Source organism: Pseudozyma hubeiensis, assembly GCF_000403515.1.
Source record: "Pseudozyma hubeiensis SY62 DNA, scaffold: PHS70, whole genome shotgun sequence".
NCBI classification, from domain to species: Eukaryota; Fungi; Basidiomycota; class Ustilaginomycetes; order Ustilaginales; family Ustilaginaceae; genus Pseudozyma; species Pseudozyma hubeiensis.
Genome location: NW_012133852.1, coordinates 112,527 through 129,111, shown reverse-complemented (window position 1 = coordinate 129,111; position 16,585 = coordinate 112,527). Strand labels below are relative to the sequence as shown.

The 16,585-nt window shown below is 57.0% G+C and overlaps 8 protein-coding genes across 8 annotated transcripts; 4 read left to right on the top strand and 4 right to left on the bottom strand.

Annotated features, from left to right (window-relative positions):
* Positions 1–91: 91 nt before the first annotated feature.
* On the top strand, positions 92–1,111 carry PHSY_007441 (high affinity methionine permease; the record flags this gene model as incomplete). The annotated part of the gene is made up of 2 exons (XM_012338035.1): positions 92–309; positions 844–1,111. The coding sequence occupies 2 exons, from the start codon at positions 92–94 to the stop codon at positions 1,109–1,111; spliced, it is 486 nt and encodes a 161-aa protein (XP_012193425.1).
* Positions 1,112–2,191: 1,080 nt separating this feature from the next.
* PHSY_007440 (hypothetical protein) lies at positions 2,192–3,913 on the top strand (the record flags this gene model as incomplete). The annotated part of the gene is made up of 1 exon (XM_012338034.1): positions 2,192–3,913. The coding sequence occupies one exon, from the start codon at positions 2,192–2,194 to the stop codon at positions 3,911–3,913; it is 1,722 nt and encodes a 573-aa protein (XP_012193424.1).
* A 394-nt stretch (positions 3,914–4,307) lies between these two features.
* On the bottom strand, positions 4,308–5,807 carry PHSY_007439 (glycoside hydrolase; the record flags this gene model as incomplete). The annotated part of the gene is made up of 1 exon (XM_012338033.1): positions 4,308–5,807. One exon carries the CDS (start codon positions 5,805–5,807, stop codon positions 4,308–4,310), a length of 1,500 nt encoding a protein of 499 aa, XP_012193423.1.
* Positions 5,808–7,272: 1,465 nt separating this feature from the next.
* PHSY_007438 (nicotinate-nucleotide pyrophosphorylase) lies at positions 7,273–8,181 on the top strand (the record flags this gene model as incomplete). Its single annotated transcript, XM_012338032.1, has 1 exon — positions 7,273–8,181. The coding sequence occupies one exon, from the start codon at positions 7,273–7,275 to the stop codon at positions 8,179–8,181; it is 909 nt and encodes a 302-aa protein (XP_012193422.1).
* Positions 8,182–8,762: 581 nt separating this feature from the next.
* Positions 8,763–9,740, top strand: PHSY_007437 (topoisomerase acting in meiosis; the record flags this gene model as incomplete). Its single annotated transcript, XM_012338031.1, has 2 exons — positions 8,763–8,875; positions 8,954–9,740. The coding sequence occupies 2 exons, from the start codon at positions 8,763–8,765 to the stop codon at positions 9,738–9,740; spliced, it is 900 nt and encodes a 299-aa protein (XP_012193421.1).
* A 100-nt stretch (positions 9,741–9,840) lies between these two features.
* Positions 9,841–10,932, bottom strand: PHSY_007436 (hypothetical protein; the record flags this gene model as incomplete). The annotated part of the gene is made up of 1 exon (XM_012338030.1): positions 9,841–10,932. One exon carries the CDS (start codon positions 10,930–10,932, stop codon positions 9,841–9,843), a length of 1,092 nt encoding a protein of 363 aa, XP_012193420.1.
* Positions 10,933–11,660: 728 nt separating this feature from the next.
* PHSY_007435 (hypothetical protein) lies at positions 11,661–13,271 on the bottom strand (the record flags this gene model as incomplete). The annotated part of the gene is made up of 1 exon (XM_012338029.1): positions 11,661–13,271. One exon carries the CDS (start codon positions 13,269–13,271, stop codon positions 11,661–11,663), a length of 1,611 nt encoding a protein of 536 aa, XP_012193419.1.
* A 443-nt stretch (positions 13,272–13,714) lies between these two features.
* PHSY_007434 (hypothetical protein) lies at positions 13,715–16,569 on the bottom strand (the record flags this gene model as incomplete). Its single annotated transcript, XM_012338028.1, has 3 exons — positions 13,715–14,486; positions 14,608–14,816; positions 14,911–16,569. 3 exons carry the CDS (start codon positions 16,567–16,569, stop codon positions 13,715–13,717), a joined length of 2,640 nt encoding a protein of 879 aa, XP_012193418.1.
* Between the last annotated feature and the right edge of the window lie 16 nt (positions 16,570–16,585).

Sequence of the window (16,585 nt, the reverse complement as noted above, 5' to 3'; positions counted from 1 at the left end):
ACACAAAGGCGGTGCACAGGCACGATGGAGGGGGCTTGATCGTGAGGCATGTTGGCTGTGCTGGGCAGGAGGGCCGGGACGAGATGTAGACATGCGAGCGGACAGGCGGACCATCCGTTCTGCCGAAAGACAAGGTGCAGCAGCAGTCAGGCTTGACAGCGCGGGGAACGAGCGTCGACGCAGCCGCGCATGTCGCACACGAAGGAATCATTCTGGTAAACTCGGCCAGCCACAATGTGCAAGATATGAGCACGTCGAAATGAGAGCGGCCTGCATCGTTGTTGGATCGACATCGGCTAAGTCGGAACGGTAAGCGAGTTGCAGACAAATGCCGCACCACCGCATTGCGTACGGACACTCTACCCTCTTCCCTCGTTCCTGTTCGAGCATCGACGTCGACAGCCTTGTCGGAGCGACTATGCTCGTTCGCACACGTTATTCACACAGACTCAATTCATCGACGACCTGAGCGTCACAGTCAAGGCAATTCGTTGCAGAGAAGTGGGAGAACAGAGGGGCGAGGGAATAAGGGGCCAATGTGCAGAGGTCGAGGGGTAGAATTCAAATTGACTTCTTGCGCCTGCGTGTTGTATTTGTTGAGTTTAAACTGGAATGGACTGAATCCGAGATTGTGGTAGTTGGCAGAAAGATGACAGGCGTGCGGGCTCGTTGGCCGTTCTTGACGTTGTGCTGCAGGACGCAGATCTTCGATTCGAATTCAAGGCAGATGGGCGCAGGATCCGACTAATCGGGTCCAACGCGAAACAAAAGAGTGGGAAACTGCATAGACGCGCATGAGACGCCGTCTCTTTTCGACCTTTTTTTCTTTTTGGCATTTGACAGGTCGGAGGACGTGGATCTGGAAACGGCTTTTGAAGTCTTGGGAGGAGATACCATGGTGGTTCAAGACCAACGACGAGGTCGTACAGCGAGAGCATCTTCTTCATCTTCGCAGGCGTTGTCGATACGGCACGCTCTGGTCTCGACCTCAGCAATATTTGTTTCGACAGAAGACGCATTTCTGGTGGCGGTGTGTTTGTCTCATTTGTTCTTTTTGTTCTCATTTCCGCGCTGCTCGGAACGGTTGTCGTGTCGATCTTTTTTACAGTAAATAAAGCGAGAGGCACAGGAAAAAACGCTCTGCTGGCAGCATTTCGTTTCGGCAAGGAGGTGCCGACATGACACTGAGATGAAAAACGCCTCACCTCATTTGGACGTCCCCGCCGTGTTCCTGGATGAGGCTCCGCAGCATATCAAGGCAACGCGCGGTTGAGGAATGTGATCCCTCGGACCACCGATGTACTCCGCGTCATTGCCGTGACGATTGGCATACGCGGATGCCCTCAAGCAAAGAGCCTCTAGCCTGGCAGCTGTACGCCAAGTCGGGCAAGCATATCTTGGCCTTGGTTCTACCTATGTCGTCCAGGCTTGGCTTCTGATGACATCGGCGGCACAAGCAAAACAGCTTCGTCACCAAGAATGAGCTTGTCGAGTTCCCTTGTATTTTGGTGCTGATGATGGTCAGGCCCGAGTTAGCGGAAACGGCAATTGCCCCTTTTGAGGACCCCATCTGACCGTTTCGCTCTCCGACCGCATTCCCGTTCTTCCGAGGCGTTGTTTGCGAGATCATACACTAAGCTGACCGCCGGCGAGATACGCTAGCTCAGCTGACCCAGCTGTGCAGCTGTCCAGCTGCCCAGATTCGCGTTCGAGCCTGCGTTTGAGCCTGAATTGCCCCATACCGCGTCAAACATTCTTCTAAATGTCCCGCTTGTTCGAAAAAGCTCACATGCCGTGCGTGCGACAGGAAAGCTCGGCGTTGCAAGCTAGTGGAAGGCACGAGAAGCGGTAACTGCTGCCGTTAACGGCGACCAGCACGTCTCGCCGTCGCGTCCTCGCCCATATTTGTTAGACCTCAGTTGTCAGAGTCCTTGCTGAAAATAGATAGGCACGTGACCAGGGTCTTGGCTCAATTTTCTTCTTACGGGAAATTTTTTGGATCTGTGGCTCCACATTGGCTGTTCCTCCTTCCGATCTTCAAAGACGCCATCATCTCTCTTCCACCTTTACCATTACCGGCGAGTCGCACCGGCCACTACTTTTTCGACCAGCTGCCAACGCCATCGTAGCGGCCTTCCCTCAAGTGGCCACCTCGAACTGAGCACTCTTCGCTGGGCAGAACCGAAACGCAATGGAGTACTCTTCACTCCGACCAGTAACAGAGCGATCTGCTCGACCATCCTCGTCTCGCTCGCCCGAATCGCACTACTGGCGCAAGTTCCGCGCACCTGTCTTCGTCAAAGAGCTCGCGCCCATCACTTCGATCCACTTTGTACCGCCCGTCTCGGTGTACTCGACGACAGCGAACGAAGATGACCCTTCTTCGACCTCTACCACGATCGGCTCTACTTCCACGCAGCCCACTTCGGTTTCCGCTCGACAAAAGTTCGCCGTGACGACGGGTGCTCGTGTTCAGATCTACTCGATGCGCAACACTCGAGTTTCAAAGACGATTTCTAGGTTCAAGGATGTTGCGAGGTCGGCGAATTTTCGATCGGATGGAAGGTTGATGGTCGCGGGGGACGATAGTGGATTGATCCAGGTGTTCGATACGACGTCGAGGGCGATTCTGAGGACGTTGAGGGGTCATACGAATCCAGTCCATGTCACGAGATTCTCGCCGAATGGGACGGAGATCATGTCGGCTGCCGATGATAGGACCGTTCGGTTGTGGGATGTTCCGGAGCAGAAGGCGGTGCACGTGTTCGAAGGGCATCAGGATTACGTTCGTTCGGCAGTGTTCAGTCCGGACAATCCGGCGCTGATGCTCTCGGGAAGCTACGATAGCACAGTCAAGTTGTGGGATTCGAGGGTGGGAGAGCAGGGTGGTTGCGCAATGACGATGGACCATGGTGCGCCGGTGGAAGATGTCTTGGTATATCCTACGGGAGGTGGTGGTGTGGCTTTGTCAGCAGGTGGACCAGTGATGAAAGTATGGGATCTCATGATGGGCGGTAGATGCATGGCGAGCATCTCCAACCACCAAAAGACGATCACGTCGCTGGCGCTATCGGTGAACTCCGGTGCTGATTTCTCCGCCGATAACTCGGAGTCCATCGGTGGCATGCGTATCCTCACCGGTGGTCTCGATCACCTGGTCAAGGTCTACGATCCAGCTCACGACTTCAAAGTGACGCACACGATGCGATACCCCTCTCCCATCCTGTCCATGGCCGTCTCACCGGACGAATCGCACATCGCAGTCGGTATGGCCGACGGAACCCTCTGCGTCCGCAAACGAGATGTCAAGGCCAACGAACTCGAACGTCGAGAAGCCGAACGCGCAGCCATGAACGCCGGTGCCTACGAGTTCTTCATGCAGGGCAAAGCAGCCGCCTCGAATCAACCTGGAAAGATCAACACACGACGGGCGACGGATGACATTCGAGTCGACAGCGTCCGTAAGCGCAAACTGCAGGACTACGATCGATTCCTCAAAGCGTTCCGGTACAGTGATGCGCTCGATGCTGCGCTTCGAAAAGGTGTTCCACCCACCGTGACGTTCGGTTTGATCCTCGAGCTGATCCACAGAAGTCCGCGCGGCAGCCTAGATGGGCTGAGGAGGGCCATCTCGAATCGAGACGATGTCACGCTCGAACCGGTGCTGAGGTTCCTGCTCAGACACGCTGCCAACCCGAACTACGTCGATCTGGTCTGCGATACGTTGAACGTCATTGTGGATACGTACGCCAGCGTGATTGGGCAGAGTCCGTTGATCGACGATCTGTTCGGGAGGATCTGGGCCAAGGTAGGGGACGAATTGAGGTTGCAGAGGGATCTGATGCAGGTGCGAGGTAGCTTGGAGATGATCTTGGCAGGTACGGCGCTGGGTGCTGCTTCGGTGGGTGCGTAAGGAGCTGTTTCGTGTTGCAATTGAACAGTCTTTCCCTTCCTTGACCGTCTTCGGTGTGACATTGGGAGTAGGTGGTAGCATAAGATTTGAGTGCAGTGCGATCTTTCAACGTGTACCGCCATAACGCTCGATATAAAAATAGTGACAAAATGCAGGCATAAAAATGACGGTGAGGATAAGCAGTCAAAGTTCACGAAAGATCGCACAAGCTAAAGATCAAGATTTGAAAGCAGAGGATGACATTGTCCATTAGGCAAACGATTGAGGCACGCAGGCATGCCAATCGCAAATCGTACAAAGAGTAAAGGCTAAAGATCGGAACGAAGAGGAGAGAATAGAAAGATGTACACAAAAAGTAGCCGGGGGTTCTTTGCCTAGACTCGGAGGCGGTGCATCACTTCATACCAGCCTTGACATTGTCCCACTTGCTGTAAGGATAGCTGATGTGGTTCAAGGTCGAATCCAACACTCCCATGTTCTTTGCCGTCAACGCGACCAAGCTCCTATCCGCACCACCCTGACTCTTTGTCGCGTCGCCGCTCAGTTCCCAAAACATGGCACCTCTCAACTTCATGTTCTGAATGTACTGGCACTTGATCAGGACGTTCTGAGGCGTGTCGTAGCTGATGAACTCCCTCTTGGCAGAGTCGTAGCTCCAGCTGGCGCCGATCTTGGTGTTGATCATCTCCTTTGCGCCCTTGACGGGGAGGAACTTGTAGTCCCAGTTTCCGGCTTCCCAGGTGCCCTGACCGGTGCCGTTGTAGGGTTTGGAGGGGCCGTCGGTGTTTTCGAACCCGCGGCCGTAGAGTGGGATGCCGAGAACGAGTTTGTGCGAAACGACGCCTTGACCGATGAAGTACCTGACGGCGTCGTCGGTGGAGGGAGGCGCGCCCTTGACGTTCCACAGGTTGGCTTGGTGGCCGGTGAGGGTGGACCACGATCCGGCAAAGTCGTAGGCCATGAGGTTCCAGAAGTCGAGGTACTGGTCCATCTTGGCGACTTGGAGGATCTTGTAGTGGTCAGAACCGCAGGGAGCGGCGATGGAGAGGAGGTAAGGGTTGGTTTCTTGCTTCTTGGTTTGGTGGGCGGTGAGACCCGCGCGGAGCTCCTTGAGAAGGAGAACAAAGTTGGCAGCTTGGGTGCTGTCCGCGGGATACTCCCAGTCAATGTCGAGGCCGTCCAAACCGTCATTTTCGAGGATGGTGATGGCAGTGGAGACGAACTTGGCACGCTTCTTCGGGTCAGCGGCCATAGGAGCAAAGTGGGGACCGAAAGTCCAACCGCCGATGGAGAGCATCAGCTTTAGGGCACGGTTCTTTTGCTTGAGCAGCAGGAACTGCTTAAAGTTGCCGTAGAGGTTGTTGCCCGTGTCGTTCCAAGAGTCGCCGGTGTAGTGGATCTGCTCGTCGGCCCAGAGGTCGGTGAGGAAGCATTCGCCCGTGTCTGGGTTTACGTCAGCAAAGGCGTAGAGGATGTGGGTCAAGTTGCAGTAAGGGACATCCAAGGGAGTGTACTTGCGACCATAGATGCCCCAATTTGTGAAGTAGGCGAGATTGACACGGGGAACGACAGCACCGTTGGTGGTAATGTCGTGACCATTGCTGTCGATATTGTTCTGGATTTCGCTAGCAGGGGTGGTGCTGGTGGCGGGTGTGGTGGGAGCGGTGCTCGAAGGAGCGGTGCCCGGAGCAGTGCTGGGAGCCGAGGCGATGGGAGTCGCGGGGCTGGTCGAGGACGAAGGGGTGGAAGCAGCCGGTACTGTAGCAAGAGGGGTTTGGGGAGCTCCAGTAGCGGCAGCAGCAGAGAATGCAGCCGGCTTGGTGGGCGAAGGTGGGAGCGACGAGGCGGGCGACGACGACTTCTTTCCATCGTCGTCCAAACGAGCGCGGGACATCTTGTGTTTGAGGCCTGTAGAAATCAAGTGTTAGCAAAGTCAGCGTGGCTGTCATCGCGGATAGCCCGAGAGCACGGATGGTGTACTTACGTCCAAACATGATGATGCAGAGCGATCAAACGCTAGTCGAGTCGAAGCGAAGCGTAGAGGCTTGTCTGAGAGTGGATGACGAATGTGACCGAGAGCCCCGATGAGGATGTCTATACGAGTAGCGACGCTGACAACGAGTGTGATGTGGTGGTAGTACTGGTGGTGGTGGTGGTGACGGAACGAGGTGCAGGAATCGGACTGTGTAAATAGCTGAGGGGCGGAGGTTGAACCGGCACCACCAAAATGCGGGACGAGGCTACCGCTGTACTTAGCGCTGCTGCCACTCAGTCACACGAGGAAGCAGCAGTCCATGTATGCGCTTGACTCGAGCTTCTCGCAACCACAATGCGTGCTCCTGACGTGGCTTCGTGGATGTTCCGAGGAATGACGCGGAATCCCCGACAGAAGCAGGGGTGTAGGGGAATCAGACAAAGGAGAGCAGCAGGACCAACTCTCTCTGCGCCTGCGAGAGGTAGAATGCTCATGAGCGAGAATTTACCTCATCCTCTTGGCTGCCTCCATCTTGCTGCTCGGAGGCTTGAGTTAAACTGCCACCGCGGAAACTGACAGCCATCGACTTGCAACACGGACGCGGGCCTACTATGCAGGCTGGTTGGCTGTGTTGCAGCATCCTGCAGCAGCAGGAAGAACAACACCAAAAAAACACGACCTTCCAATTCGAGCAGCCGCTCGGAACTGGCAGGAAATTAAAAGTTAGAATTTGGCTTGGTGAACCCCTGTCTCTCAACCTTCCTCGGAGCGCATCTATCGCAACACAGCCAGAAGCATGAGGCAAACCACATCTTGCTCAACCTCTCGCGGTACGGAACCGTGAGCTTCTCCTCCTCCTTGATGGAGCCTGAGCTGCCGAAGGTGGAGACGAGGTCGAGCACGAGCCTGCCACCGCCACAGAGGCGTGCAAGTCAGGCAGATCGCCCCTGTCTCTCCGGCGCAGCTTGGCACCTAACTTCCCAATTGGTTGCAATTGAAGTCACAAGGAGACGGAAGCCACCCTCGGAGCAGATGATCGACGTTCGAGGATCGGCAGCGATTTGCAGCTCCGACGAGCCTTGGCTTCAACTCTACGCTGCACCATCCTCGTGTCGCCGCATTTTGGCGAGACCAACACGCAGAATCACTAAAATGTAAGATCGAGCTACTTGTTCCAAAAAAGAAATCCCGGCCGGTTAGAAGCAAGGGGTTCGGCAATGCTCGGATGTTCTCCGCAGACCCTTAGCAAAGTATGTTCCGCGCGGACATTGCCCATCGGATTGGAAGAAACGGTGGAGAGTGCTTCACGACCAAGCACTTTCTCGATTCCGACCCGTGACAGACTTCTCAATCCCTACTTCATCTTTGTCATTGCTCCATCACAATGTCGACCACGATCCCGATCTACGCCAACCTGCTGCCTCCATCCTGGAAGGTCAAAGTCACCTCGTGGCTTGCCGAAGACTGTCCCTCCTTCGACTGGGGCGGCTTCGTCGTCGGCGAAGACATCAAACGAGCCACGCTCTTCTGCAAAAGCGAAGGAGTCCTCGCCGGAGTCCCCTTCTTCGACGAGGTGTTCAAGCAGCTCGACTGCAAGGTTCACTGGAACTTCCGAGAAGGAGAATACCTCAGATCCTCCACCCCCGGTCAGAAGGTCAAGATCGCAGTGGCGACCGTCGAGGGACCGTCTCGAAAGATCCTTCTTGGCGAACGTGTTGCGCTCAACACTCTCGCCAGGTGTTCCGGTATCGCGACTGCTTCCAGTCTCTTTGCGCAGAAAGCACGGGATGCAGGGTACCAGGGGATCGTAGCGGGGACGCGCAAGACGACACCCGGGTTCCGAGACGTCGAAAAGTACGGCATGCTCGTTGGAGGCGTCGACATGCACAGGTACGACTTGAGCAGCATGGTGATGCTCAAAGACAACCACATCTGGAGCACGGGCTCGGTCAAGAATGCCGTTGCGTCGGCGAGATCCGTCTGCGGGTTTTCGCTGCGCATCGACGTCGAGGTGCAGAGCTACGACGAAGCCGTCGAGGCGATCGAGGCAGGTGCCGACGTCATCATGCTCGACAACATGGAGGGCGAGACTCTGATCAGCAACGCCAAGAGGTTGAAGCAGGAGTGGAGCGGGAAGCACAAGTTCTTGTTGGAAAGCAGCGGTGGCATCGATATCGACAACGTCAAGCAGGGTGGACATGTGGATAACTCGATCGATATCATCTCGACGAGCAGCATCCATCAGTCGACCAAGCATGTCGATTTCTCGCTGAAGATCGACCCTAGTTCGTAGAGCGGAATGGCAAGAGGGAAGAGATGATAGAGATGTGTGTGCTGAGGCTCATGTGTGTCGGAGACTGCTCCGAGTGGTGAACGTTGTCGGTGTGCGATGTGGTGTGGCTTTCGGAAGGCTGCCGACGGACTGCGTGACGACAGATACACATGATGATAGCGTCAGGACACTCACTGCTCCTTCCTCATTCAGCCACCCTTCTCAGCCTTCCCTCACCGCCTCCATCATTCCTTAACGACCATGACGAGCACATCAGCCACCATTTTGGCGCGGATCGACGTTCTCATCTTCGATCTTTCGCGCCAACTTGCTGCTCAAACTGCAACTCTGCTATCAGACTCCACAAGCGAAGCCGTATCTCAGTCACAGCATGATGACCGTCCAGCAAAGCGATCAAAGCAACAAGCAAAGCCCAAATCCGAGCCCATCCGATTCTCAACTTTCGCCGCGGCAGCAACCTCAGTCGACGAAGCCGCGGAGAGGCAAGATGCCCCGTCAGCGAGCAACGTGAGCTTCCCGACCAAAAGCGTGGTTGGAATACGAAGATTCGGTGCGTTTCTCCATCTCTCTTCCACGTAGCCATGTCGTCGTGTCGACTGACGGTCTTGTGTCGGAGGAAACATGCAGCCCAGGTGCTACGGGTGCTCGAACTGATCCAACGGAATCTCTTGAGAGGTACACTCGTGACCAAACGGTACGTGGCGTCATCCTCACATTCGGACTATCCACCCATTCCACCACTCGACTGAACACCAATTTGCCGTGATCTCAGGGACATATACTATCAGAGCCTCTCGCTGTTCCCATCGCAATCCGCGTCGGACCGGATCATTTCGCAGCTCGTTACACTGCTGGGATGTACAGATCGATTGGAGCTAGGCATCGTAGGCAGTCCGCGTGGGATCCTCTCCGGGTCTCTTCAACTTTCCCCCCCAAGCTCATCCTCCACTTCACCCCAAGTGTACAACTGCACCCTCGGTCAAACCACCCTCATCCCAACCGAGATCACCGAAGCCTGGCGCATCGACCTTCCCTGTCCCCACTCTGGTCACCACGTCGTCTTGATCGTCGAAAAGGAAGCAGTCTTCAAACACCTCCTCCAGGCAACCACCATCCCCGCTCAAATCCTCATAACGGGAAAAGGATATCCAGATCGAGCAACAGCCAAACTCGTTCAATTGCTATCGAACCATCGATGTTCGCATTGTGGGAGCGGGATGGACGTGAGGGGGTTGTTCGACGGGGATCCGTATGGTGTGGATGTTTGGCGACAATATCGCTTGCACTCTGCGGTGAGGTGGGTTGGGGTTGATGTGCGGGATTTCGAAGAAAAGGGGGAGGGGTTGGTGGGGCTGAGGAATGATGAGAGGAGGACGGCGGTTAGGTTGTTGAGAGGGTTGAGTGGGAACAAGGAAGAAGAGCAGGAGGTGAAGATGAGGCTGACAGAGATGCTTTTGGGCGGATATAAGGTGGAGATCGAAGCTGCGTACGACTTTGTTGTTCCAGCAGGGGAGAAGGGGTTGGTGGCGTACATGGAACACAAGCTTGCGCGGGGTTGATACGATGCATGCATGCAAATGTCAACGTCGTGGTATGAGTTCCGTTTTCATTTCATGACGATTCCATGCTATTCGAAGGCTTCCATCGACTCTCTGCGTATCACACTCTAGGCACAGTATCGCGCTCCGGATACTCGATCGACTCACCCAATACCCTGCCGCCCATCGGCTTGTTGTACACGCCAACACCACCCTCCTCCGCCTCTCCACCCCCTCCATGGGTCAAGTTGTACCTCGCCTCACCATCTCCTTCCTCCTGATCTGCGTACCTGTGCTCACTGGCACCCGACAGATGCTCGGCCGGAATCCTTGGCGAGTACGGCTTGTGACTCTGACTGTGTCCCAACGCCGGGTAGTACAACTTGTAACTCCAGTACGCCACTACGAGACCCAGCAGGGCGCCTGCGATGACGTCGGTCGCATGGTGACGGTAATCCATGGTTCTGCTGACCGCGATGAGCGTCGCTGCCATGAGCGGCGTTCCGCACAGCCAGGCGGTGACGGCGTGACCACGACGGTCGAACAGGTGCAGCTTGCCGGCGAGGTAGAGCGAGAGGTAGGTGAATCCAGCGAACGAGGTGGAGGCGTGTCCGGAGGGGAAAGACCGGAAACCATCGCGGAGGGTCTTGTCGTTGACGCCGACGGTGCAGATGATGTCCGTGACAAGTCCGTAGGGTACGGCGTTGGAGGAGCCGGCGGCTGGCTGACATCTATCGATCAGATCCGGGCGTGGTCTCCCCACGGTCACCTTGACTAGTGTAGTGATGGTCACCGTGAGAGCATTCGCGAGGACGAAGCCAAGCAGACCGTTGTGAAGATCCCATACTGAGCGCGAGACAGCAAGCGAGAACACGGCGATGATGATCGCCGGAACGAGAATCGCCAGTACGCCCAACAACCAGGTGGGCACACGCTCGTGCACAGCGTACGTGTGTTGGATCGAAGTGTCCGTCAACGAAAACTCGCGGCGGAAGCCATGGACGTTGTTGATGATGGCCAAAAGACCGGCGAGCAGGATGGTGATGATCCAGTCGGGTAGGTACGATCGTAGCAGTTGCAGCTTTCGTCGTCGTGTCGTGGGTTGGTGGTGCGAAGACCAACGCAACTGCGAGTACAGAGACTCGCGATTGGATTGGTGCGATGCGCCGACGCCGTTGGAGGAGGACGCAGCTTGTGGATACCGGTCTGTCATGCTGGATGGATGGTGAGCGAGAGGAGGATACATCGCTACAAGCTCAAGGTTGGGATTCTTGTTTCTTGGCACATGTCCATTTTATGCATTCCTCAAACGCAAACGCTGTTCGTTTCCTTGGCACAGCTCAGAACATGATTCGGCCCGACTCGAGCATGACATCTGTCTGACCATTCCCTTGCCTCGCCTCGTCCTTCGCTTCGGTCACATCCATGCAACCCGCTCGTGGCAGACAGGAGCTTTCTGCATGAACAAGTCTCGGAGCGACCGGTGAATTTGAAATTTGCGTCGGGGCGCCTGAGCAAAGCTGGTGGCGCTTAGAATCCCCCTGCACGCACAGCCTCACGCGAGCGGCGCATGTCCGTCTGTCTGCGTCTCGACTCCACAAAAGGTTACACCGAGAAGGTGCACCATCACACCGCAGCCGTGACACACACACGCACAGGGATGGGGTCGGCTTTCTTCCTGGCCGTACCACAGTCTGAACTGAGCCAGCGACGCTCCCTCTCTGCGGATCTTGCTCGGACTCACAATAGCCAAGTTGTCAACCGAGGGCGTTTTTGAACCGCAGATCTCGCGACCACCAAGCGTGGCAAGTCGCACGTTCATGCTAGCCAACGCTGTGATTCGTCCGCGTGAGGAACATATGACAACAAGATACTCTTGCATGGGCTGCAAAAAGCAGAGCTCCTCTTCGGCCACTCCCGACGATTGCGCACGCCTTTTCGTCAAGCAGTCACACCCTGACCCGGCCGCAGTCCGCCTCCGCCCGCTCCGCCGGTAGCTACATCCTTCCCAACGCTCCCCAGCGATGCTGCGCTCTCTTGCTGCCCTCGCCGCCTCTCCCTCTCCAGCATCCACATGAGCACCCGATTGCACGTCACCAGCACATTCCTCAACGCCCTAGTCCACGTCTCATCGCTTCCGAACTGCAGCCTGATGCTCGCCTCTCCGATCTTGTCCTTGTTGATCGCGTGCGGCGTCTGAAAGCTCGCGTCCTCCTTCGCCGCATAGTCCACAACCTGTTTGAGACAGGCCAAGAACCCTGTCTGCGCATGATCGAATCGTCTGCTCTGCAACAGTCGACCGATCTGCCAGTCGGAAGACCCGTATAGCTCGTACACTGTCTTTTCTCCCATGCCGTCTTCTGCCTCTGTCTCGGCGGCGTCGTTTGAAGTCGAAAGGAATGTTGAAGCAGCCGAAGCGCTGTAATGCTGCGATCTCGAATCCTCGTATCTGTACACCACGCTGAACGATCCCTTCGGTATCAACCTGTACCCTCGGAAGCCTACACCCAGTTTTCTCGCCACCACATCCAACAATAGCGCTGTTTGACCCCACGCAGCGTTGATCTCGTTCCACTCCACCGCTTGGCCCGGTAATCGACCCAGCCGCAACCCGTTGATCGTCGCAATTCCACCAGAGTGTCCGATGCAGAAAGCATCCGTATACACGTTGGTGGATCGCAACCTTGAGAGCAGCTCTTTGTCGTGCGCCACCGCCATCGCGAGCGATGCCTTCTCCTCTTCCAGCTTGGACAAGGTCAGCGAGTGTTGCGAGTACTGCGACCAGAAGCGTTCTTCCTCCTGCTGCAGCGCATATTCTTCCTCGGCGAGGGTGGAAAGTTGCGCCTCGACGGACAGTCGTGCTTCTTCGGCGTCTTTGAGCTCGGACAGGGCGGAAGATTCGTCCATGAGCAGCTGCGAGATTTCGTGTTGCAGCGACTCAAGCTCCTCTTGTTGTGCTTGTTGCATCGCCGCCGTGTCCAGGGAGTCGTCTGCTGTCGAGGAAGATGAGGAGCCTCGACGTTGGCTTGTCGGGGGTAGCACTTTGTATCTGCGCAATTCGGCCTCGAAAGCGAGGTACGAGTCTCGCTGCGACCGCACTTGCGACATTTGCGAATCCATAATGTCCAACAGCGTATCCGTACATGTCTTGCAAAGCGGATGGTCGATCACCGTCGACGTAGAAGCCTTTGAACGCAGATTCAAAGCTTTCTTCCCGCTCCGATATGCCGATGGTGACGAGCGTCCATTCTGAGAGGTAGGCGGATGCGAGAGCAGATCGAACAGCGCGGAGGAAGCGGCTAGACGTGCACTGAGCGAGTTTGGATCACTCGAGCCCGCTCCTGCGGCAGAGCTCGACGCCGACGTTGCAGCTGCATCCGTTTGTTCGCTCTTCAGAAATGGCTGCACTTGAGATGTGGATGCTTGTGCGTGCCTGGGAGCAATGAACGAGTCCTGCACCAGATCGTAGGCCGACTGGTTGAGATCGAGATCCGACGACACCGAAGGATGCAGAAGTAGCGGTTGCCGACATCGTTGACAGCTCCAGGACATGATCGCACGCTACTGAGTAGCTATCTACGAGCCAGACGATGATGCAGGTGCTTATGTTCTGGCAGGATTGGGGATGGTGGTGTGTTGACCGAAACGTATCCCTCGAAATCTGGCCGGATGTTTGAGAGAAACAGGAATTCAGGGTCCAGTCGAAACGCTCAGTCCGCGGCGGCGCAACACACTTTTTGACCTTTACACGCGACACTTGGCGGACTGCAGCGTCTGTGCGCAATTCTGCTTGCAGGACTAACGGCCGTCCAGCGTCTTTGCAGTCCCACATCGTCTTCCCGGTCACAGGTTGCGATAGTCTCGATGCACTCAAAGGTGACGGGTGCATCACACGCACACAGACCACTTCGACATTGGATGCTTAGATGAATTCCAGAATCACAATCTCACCGCCGAAACACTCCTCTCCGCGCGGCGCTCTCGCTCACTTTCGCTTACCCGCCTCGACTTGAGCCTGCAAACTCTGCATCAATACGGCCAGTCCACTCAGCTGCGACGGACTGAGTCTGCTCAACACCACCGAGATATGCAGGATCTGCTGCTTGCCACCACCCTCCGCCGTCGCCTCGGCAGATCCCTCGCTGATGCCCAGCAGCACAGCAGGCACGCTCTGGGTCGGATCGATGGCGATAGGCGCGCCCTCGAGGCCTTGAGGCTGTCCGTTGGGTCCGATCACAGGTCGAATGTGAGGACTCGGTACAGGCTGGATGCCCAACGCAGACAGCCGCGGGAGCGATGCCACTGGGATGAGCAGCGGGATGGGATGATTTGGGATCGATGGGTTGGCGTTGCTTGCCGAGGGTGCCGGTGCCGGTGCGGCCTGAGGCGCTGGTGCGGATGTGACCGCCGCTGGTGAGGCTGGCTTCGGCGTCGTCCCATTCGCCTTCGCAGGCGTCTTCTTGGACGCAGCAGCCGGACGAGCAGGAGCAGGAGCAGGCGAAGGCGAAGGGTTCGCAGGCGGTGTAGCTCGTGGCGTATTGAGACTCGTCGCGCTGGTCAAAGTCGGGTGCATGGTCGGCGGTCGGACCGACATTGGCGATGCTGCATTGCCCAAAGGCGAGCCCAGGGGCGGTCTCACAGCTCCAGGTGCAGGCGGAAGAGTCGATGAGAACATCTCGCCGGTATAGCCTGGTGCGGGTCCGGGCATGGTCGGCGGACCAGGAGACGGAGATGGCGGGGGCCTTGTGTGCAGACCCGGCGCGGCCGCTGCAGGAGGCAGGGAAGGTGGCGACATGGCACCTGCACCCGGAGCGCTCGGAGTGCCTGGCGCCGACCCGGCGGCGGCGGCTGGTGGCCTGACAGGCTTTTCCTTCTTCTTGCGCGGTACCGGGATGGGTGGACCGCCTGGCGTGCCGGGTAAGGGATGCTTGCGCGGCCTTCCTCGGCCTCGATGTGGTGTTGGTCCTGGTGTGACGCCTGGCGTTCCCGGCGTGCCCGGCGTTCCTGGCGCGCTAGCTGCCGCTGCTGCCGCCGCCGCCTTGGCTTTGCTTTTGCTAGGTGATTTGGACGGTGTTGCTGCCGCAGTCGATGGCGTGCCTGGCGTAGATCCAACAGCAGGCGAAAAAGGTCCGGTAGTCGAAGCACCGGCTGGCGCCATGCCCGGCGGCATTGGTACGCCGTTGGCACCTACCGCCGCAGATGTGGATGCGAATGACGGTGCTGAGCCGAGTTGTGTACCTGATACGGAGCCATACATCATTGGTGGACCAAACTGCGCAGAAAGTGCGGCAGCGTTCGGCCCGGGTGGAGGCATGGACATGTTGGGAGCATAAGGGAGATTCGCGCCAGGCGGGAACGGATATGCCGCAGGCGTGCTGGCCGGTGTGCTGAAGCCCGAATACGGACTGGGCATTGCAAGAGATGCTGCAGGTACACCCGTGGGTAGCGTGGATGGCGCTGGAGTGGCGGCTGATGTCGAAGTGGGAGATGGTGGAGCGGGCGTGGATATGGTTTCCGGTTGCGGTGTGAAGATGCCGATACGATGCCTTGCCTCACGCTCCTTCTCGAGCTTGGCAGCCTTGGCAGCCGCTCTCTCCTGTTGGCGCTTGACTCTCTCCAGTTCGCGCTCCCTCTCACGCTCGCGCTCGATTTCGTCAGTGATGCCAAAGCGAAGGTTGATTTTGGCTGACGACTCGGCTGCATCGATCTGCCTGTTGTCCTCCAACGTCTCGAGCTCAAGCTTGAGCGACTTGAGATGCTCGATCTGAGCGAGCACCTCCTCTCTATCGTCGCTGTATGCTAGTCGTTCGAGATGCTCGAGCGAAAGTGCTGTGCTGGGCGCACGTCTGTGAGTGGTTTCGAGTGCAGTGAGCGTGCGGCGAAAGCGCGAAGCGAGAGCGTGACGGCGTGCAAAGGCAGATTCGGCGAAGTCGAGGTCGGGGAAGGGTGGCTGCGGAACTTCCGGCAATGGCACTGGGAGTCCGAGCTCGCTCAAGTCGCTGTATTCTTTGTCTTCCGTGTCTGCTGAGTCTCGACCGGTTCGGGTAGTGTGAGGCGCCTGTTCATCATCCTGGTCTGTGCTCGGCTGGACGACGGGCCGAGAAAGGTCGGTGGAAGCCTCGGTTGGCTGTCCGTGGTCTGTGCTGGCCGAGGCAGGCTTGTTGGTATGGAGCTGTGCAATGCGACGGCGCTTGCGTGACCTGACTTGGCTGAGAACGGGATCCTCGTGCAAGTCCAACGCCTTGAGCAGGTCGTGATGTGGTATGTTCCAGACATGATATGGCAACAATCTGCGAAGAACATCTCGTGCATCCGTGAATGGAGACAGGTCAGGCCGGAGGATTGCTTTGTGATCACTGTGTAGAAGCTTGTCGACAAGAGTGACAGGCTCGCCTTTGAGCCTTTCCTCCGATCGAGGATCCTTGCCCGGCTGCTCTGAGCCGCGTGACGTGGGTTTGTCGTTGCGATAGGCTCCTACTGATGTCGACGGTTGTCTGCTGCCCAGTCGAGCATCGCCTGCGTCCTCTGTGAGGCCGGCGACATTATGTGAAGCGGCGAGAGACGATGCATTCTCGTCTTCGGGCTCTTGCTTGACTGCTATTGATTGGGCGGCGGACCTATCGAGGGTGTTTTGACTCCTGCTGCCGATGCCGTTCGTGCTGCTGGTTGTGTTCAGTACTGATGTCGACGAGCCTGGTACTGATGCTTGAGCCGGGTATAGTGAGGCGGAGCCTGCCCCCAGGAGGGCGGCTGGATCGATGGTCAAAGCTGCATTGTGCGTGTTCGAAGTGGCGCGTGGATCAAGTGCCGGAGTCGAGATCGATGACGAGAACGGTGAGGAGGCTTGCATGGCCTAGCCGGGTGAG